The sequence below is a fragment of the Otolemur garnettii genome, unplaced genomic scaffold (assembly GCF_000181295.1).
Source record: "Otolemur garnettii isolate 467f Iridium unplaced genomic scaffold, OtoGar3 scaffold00095, whole genome shotgun sequence".
Taxonomy (NCBI): Eukaryota; Metazoa; Chordata; class Mammalia; order Primates; family Galagidae; genus Otolemur; species Otolemur garnettii.
Window position 1 is genome coordinate 4,033,364 of NW_003852490.1, and position 5,174 is coordinate 4,038,537.

At 41.3% G+C, this 5,174-nt stretch overlaps 1 protein-coding gene across 1 annotated transcript in view; it reads left to right on the forward strand.

The window, feature by feature from the left end:
- The window catches only part of SULT6B1 (sulfotransferase family 6B member 1), a 26,992-nt gene extending 22,713 nt beyond the window's left edge, over window positions 1-4,279 (forward strand). The window contains exons 6-7 of the mRNA XM_003795687.1: window positions 1,690-1,846; window positions 4,025-4,279. Of these exons, the coding sequence (XP_003795735.2) occupies window positions 1,690-1,846; window positions 4,025-4,155 (288 nt within the window). The 3' untranslated portion in view covers window positions 4,156-4,279. The remainder of the gene's footprint in view (window positions 1-1,689; window positions 1,847-4,024) is intronic.
- The last annotated feature ends 895 nt before the right edge of the window (window positions 4,280-5,174 follow it).

Consider the following 5,174-nt stretch of genomic DNA (forward strand, 5'->3'; position numbering starts at 1 on the left):
GTAGTTGTCATTGTTGTTCGGCAGGCCTGGGCTGGGTTTGAACCTGCCAGCCCTGGTGTACGTGGCCAGCACCCTAACCTCTGAGCTACAGGCGCCGAACCAAAAAAGAAACTGTTATAGATGATTTATGAACTTGTTGGTCAGGCAGAGTGATGGGTAGTTCATGATTTGCAAGGATAGTTAAACAAGATAAATTTCAAGATTCCTTCAAGTGTTTATGACTCTAAAAATAGACTTTATTGGTGAAATTAAATATTAGCTAAAATAGGATTCAGAAGAAAACAATTTTATTTTATTTGAGACAGAGTCTCAGTTTGTTGCCCCTAGTAGAGTGCTGAGGCATCACAGCTCACAGCAACCTCAGACTCTTTTTTTTTTTTTTTTGAGACAGAGCCTCAAGCTGTTGCCCTGGGTAGAGTGCTGTAGTGTCACAGCTCACAGCAACCTCCAACTCCTGCCTCCACCTTTTAAGTATCTGGGATTACCGGTGCCTGCCACAATGCCTGGCTTTTTTTTGGTTGCAGCCCTCATTGTTGTTTGCCGGGTCCAGGCTGGATTCGAACCCACCGGCTCAGGTGTATGTGGCTGGCGCTTTAGCCATATGTGAGCCATAGGCACTAAGCCAGCAACCTCAGACTCTTGAGCTCAAGCAATTCTCTTGCCTCAGCCTCTCGAGTAGCTGGGACTACAGGCGCCCACCACAACACCCGGCTATTTTTTGGCTGCAGTTGTCGTTGCTGCTTAGCAGGCCCGGGCTGGCCTTGAACCCGCCAATCTCAGTGCATGTGCTGGTGCCCTACTCACTGAGCTATGGGCACTAAGCCAGAAAACAATTTTTTGAATAAGCACATATAAATACATAAATTTCCCCAGCTGATCTAGACTGATACTTTTTATTTTTAATTTTTAATAAAACTTTTTTTTTTAAACAGACAAGGTCTCTGTCTGTTGCCCAGGCTGGTACAATCATAGCTTATTACAACATCAAACTGCTGGCCTCAAGTGATCCTCTCACCTCAACCTCTCAAAATTCTGGTGTTATGGGCATGAGCCACAGTGCACAGCCAAGACTGATACTTTTTAATATAATGAATATCCTACATAAAATTTTATCTTAGACAAATTTTATCCTAGATAAAATTCTTTTTTTTTTAGAGATAGAGTCTCACTTTGTTGCCCTCAGTAGAGTGCCACGATGTCACAGCTCACAGCAACCTCCAGCTCTTGGGCTTAGGTGATTCTCTTGCCTCAGCCTCCCACGTAGCTGGGATCACAGCTGCCTGCCACAATGCCTGGCTATTTTTTGTTGCAGTTTGCCCGGGGCTGGGTTTGAACCCCCCACCCTCAGTATGTGGGTCTGGCACCCTACTCACTGAGCCACAGGTGCTGCCCCTAGATAAACTTCTAACTTACAAATTAATGCTGCTTTATTTATGTCCTAAATAGTATCTGGCAGTTCAACAAGAGTCATAAATTGAAACTGCAAAGTATAATCAATACAAAGCATCTTGAGAGAGAGATCTCAAATATTTATATAGGGAATTAAAGTACTGTAAGTTTAAAGACAAAGGTACACAGATGAACAATAGACTTAGGCTTAATAGTTTTCAAATTTAACTAAAAAGCCTACTTTTGTTCAGGGCACAATTCTCACAAAAAGAAGTTTATCCTTGAAAATTTTGTTTTCAGAATCTCACTGCTGAAATAAAACAAATAGCTGAATTCTTTGGATTCTCTCTGACTGAAGAACAAATTGGAACTATCTCAGCCAAGAGCACCTTCCAAGCAATGAGAGCAAAATCTCAGGACACACACGGTGCAGTCGGCCCCTTCCTGTTCCGCAAGGGTAGGTTTGCATCTGTTTCTGGGATATCACATCCCTGAAGTCCGTTTGGGACCAGCTTAGCACACAACAGGCAACCCAAATAACACTATCTTAAATAACACAGGGTTTTATTTTTCTCTCTCTCAGTAAGAAGTCTGGACACATGCATCCCAGAGCTGTCACAGGAAGCTCCACACTATGGCTTAGAGTACTAAGTTCCTGCCACTTTTCTGCTTGTCACCTTGTGATGACAAGATGGCACCTGGAACTCAACCGTTATGTTCAAGTTCTAGGTTGCAGGTAGGAAGAAGAGAGTAAGCAAGGGACATGCGTATAAGCTGAGTGACCCCCTTTGAAGAGTTTTCCTGAAAGCCCTGTTCAGTGACTTCTTGCTCTCTTCCCTGCAGTGGTGGCTATGAAATGTGACTCTTTTTTTAAAGCTGGGCACATACTACCCAATTCAAATCAGGGTTTTGTTAAGAAGGAAGAAGGAGGTTCGGCACCTGTGGCTCAAGTGGCTAAGGTGCCAGCCACATATACCTAAGGTGACCGTTCGAATCCAGCCCAGGCCCGCCAAACAACAATGACAGCTGCAACTAAAAAATAGTCGGGCATTGTGGTGGGTGCCTGTGGTCCCAGCCACTTGGGAGGCAGAGGCAGGAGACTTGCTTGAGCCTAGGAGTTGGAGGTTGCTGTGAGCTGTGATGCTACGGCACTCTACGCAGGGGGACAGCTTGAGGCTCTGTCTCAGAAAAAAAAAGAAAGGAAGGAAGAAGGAGAAAATGAATATTGGGGTAGGCAACTAGCTGTCTCTGAATCAGATGATTTTTTTTTACTAAATTTCATTAAGGTTTTCTAAATTCTTATGGAAATGTATGATAATATAACTTTATGATTGCCAGTTTATTTTTTCCTACATATATAATGAAAGTAGAATGAGATTTAGAGGTTGCACATATAACAATAAGGACAGCAGGAGCTAATGTCAGGCATCAGTCACATGATAGATGCCTGATATTAGCTGCTGCCATCTCTGCCACCCAGGCTGCAGTGCAATGGTGTCATCATAGTTCATTGCAGCCTGGAACTGCTAGGGTCAGTCAATTTTCCTGCCTCAGCCTCCCAAGTAGCTGGGACTGCAGGTGCACACTACCACACCTGGATAATTTTTTTATTTTTGGTAGAGATGGTATCTTGCTCTTGTTCAGGCTGGTCTCAAAGTCCTGGCCTCAAACAATCCTCCCTCCTTGGCCTCCTGAGTAGCTGGGACTACATGGGCATTCATTATCATGCCCAGCTAGTTTTTTTTTTCTTTTTTCGCAGCTTTTGGCCAGGGCCAGGCTTGAACCCACCACCCCTGGTATATGGGGCCAGCGCCTTACTCCGTGAGCCATTGGTGCCTCCCATGTCCAGCTAATTTTTAAAAAAATTTTTTTGAGATAAGGTCTTGCTATATTGCCCACACTGCTACCTTTACTTTTACAAGCAAGCAATAAAAACATGTTCTAATATCAGGTAAAACATACATTTTTTAAAAAAATTAGTATCTGAACTCTTAACCCAAACCTGGTATAAAATGTTAACTTTTCAAAGGGAATTTAATGTATTTAGAAGACATTAGAGAGAAACAAAAAATCATTCTCAGAAATGGAATTTTTCTCATCTCAAAAAGCAACTAGAGGCTCTGCGCCTGTAGCTCAGTGGTTAGAGTGCTGGCCACAGACACCGAGACTGGTGGGTTTGAACCCGGCCCGGGTCGGCTAAACAACAATGACAACTTTAACAAAAAAATATCTGGGCATTGTGGCGGGCACCTGTAGTTCCAGCTACTTGGGAGGCTGAGGCAAGAGAATCGCTTAAGCCTAAGAGTCTGAAGTTGACAGGGCAACATAATGAGAATCTGTCTCAAAAAAAAAAAAAAACCCAACCAGAACGTGAGCTCCAGCTATTGAGAGAGGACTGTGAGTGAGGCGCCCCTCGCCCAGTGACTTAAAGAAAATACATCACCTGCCACGCCAGATGGGAGAGCCCTGGTGGATACTGTTAATTTTACAAGAGAAATTCTATGAATTTTAAAAGAGCGTAATTTTTTATGTGTCTACTTTCACATTTCAAAGTGAAACATTGTACTGAAAATGGAAACATCAAGAAGAAATATTCTAACAGATACATGGGTCTGTTGTTCTTCGTGTGTTGCAGGTGAAGTTGGTGATTGGAAAAATTTGTTCAGTGAAACTCAGAACCAGGAAATGGATGAAAAATTCAAAAAGAGCCTCGCAGGCACTTCCCTAGGAGCAAAGTTGAAGTATGAATCATATTGCCAGGGTTGATTTCTGATCAATTTAGGAGGCCTAGATTTTTCATTTTCCTTCATAAAAAAATTACATTTAAATAATCAAATGAACATTCAATCAAAGAATCAAATGATGATAATGAGATAACATTTAAATCTAAATAATACAGATGTATGAATAATGATAACATCTGAAATTTTTGAGCACAAATATGTCTGCTCACTTTCTGAAGAAAGGGCATTTTAGCTGCCCCCAAAGTATGTTAATGTGTCCCTTTGTAGTTTTTACTTCTTTCATGTTCTGGGTTCACATAAGAGCGTAAGCAGTTACTATCAGAAACACCTCGATCTGTGTTTGAGCGTGGATGAGACAGGTCTCCAAAAGATGTATACTCTCCTGGACTTTCCTTATAATAACTCCTTTCTCATGATGGATCAAAGCACTTGTGGTGGCTATGTCAAACTTACTGTTGGGGGAAATTTAAGTCCAATTCTGCTCTGACATAAGACGAATAAATTCCATTCTAATTTAAGAAAAATGCATTGCTCATCTACTCTATGTATGTGTATGCCACTGCATAAGGCTCCACTCCCAAGGGACTTTATATTTCTACTTAATGTAGTCTTTCATTCAATGCTAAACAAAAGAGATTATGTTATTCTACCTTAAAGGCTTTTCTGCCTCAGAGCCCCAAGTAGTCATGTGGAACTAAAAAGAGAAGATAGAGAATGTTCTAGAAGGAACCTCCTTCTATCTACCTGACACCTCTCAACTTCTTAATAATTCTCACTATTTATACTGTAGCTAGCTAGTTTCACTCTAAAACTAAGGTATGTACAATTAAGAATGGAATGATTCACAGAAATGTTAAATAAGATTTCTTTGAGAAAGGTTACAGGACTGCTATTTCTGGAAGTATGGTAGATTAGATAAACTAATAATCCTCTCCTTGAAAAGCCAAGAAATGCTTGGTGAAAATTCTTAAAAATTATTATAGATGCACAGCTCGGCTCCCAATAAAGCAAAAAAAGTCATCAAGACCCAAAACTTAAGAA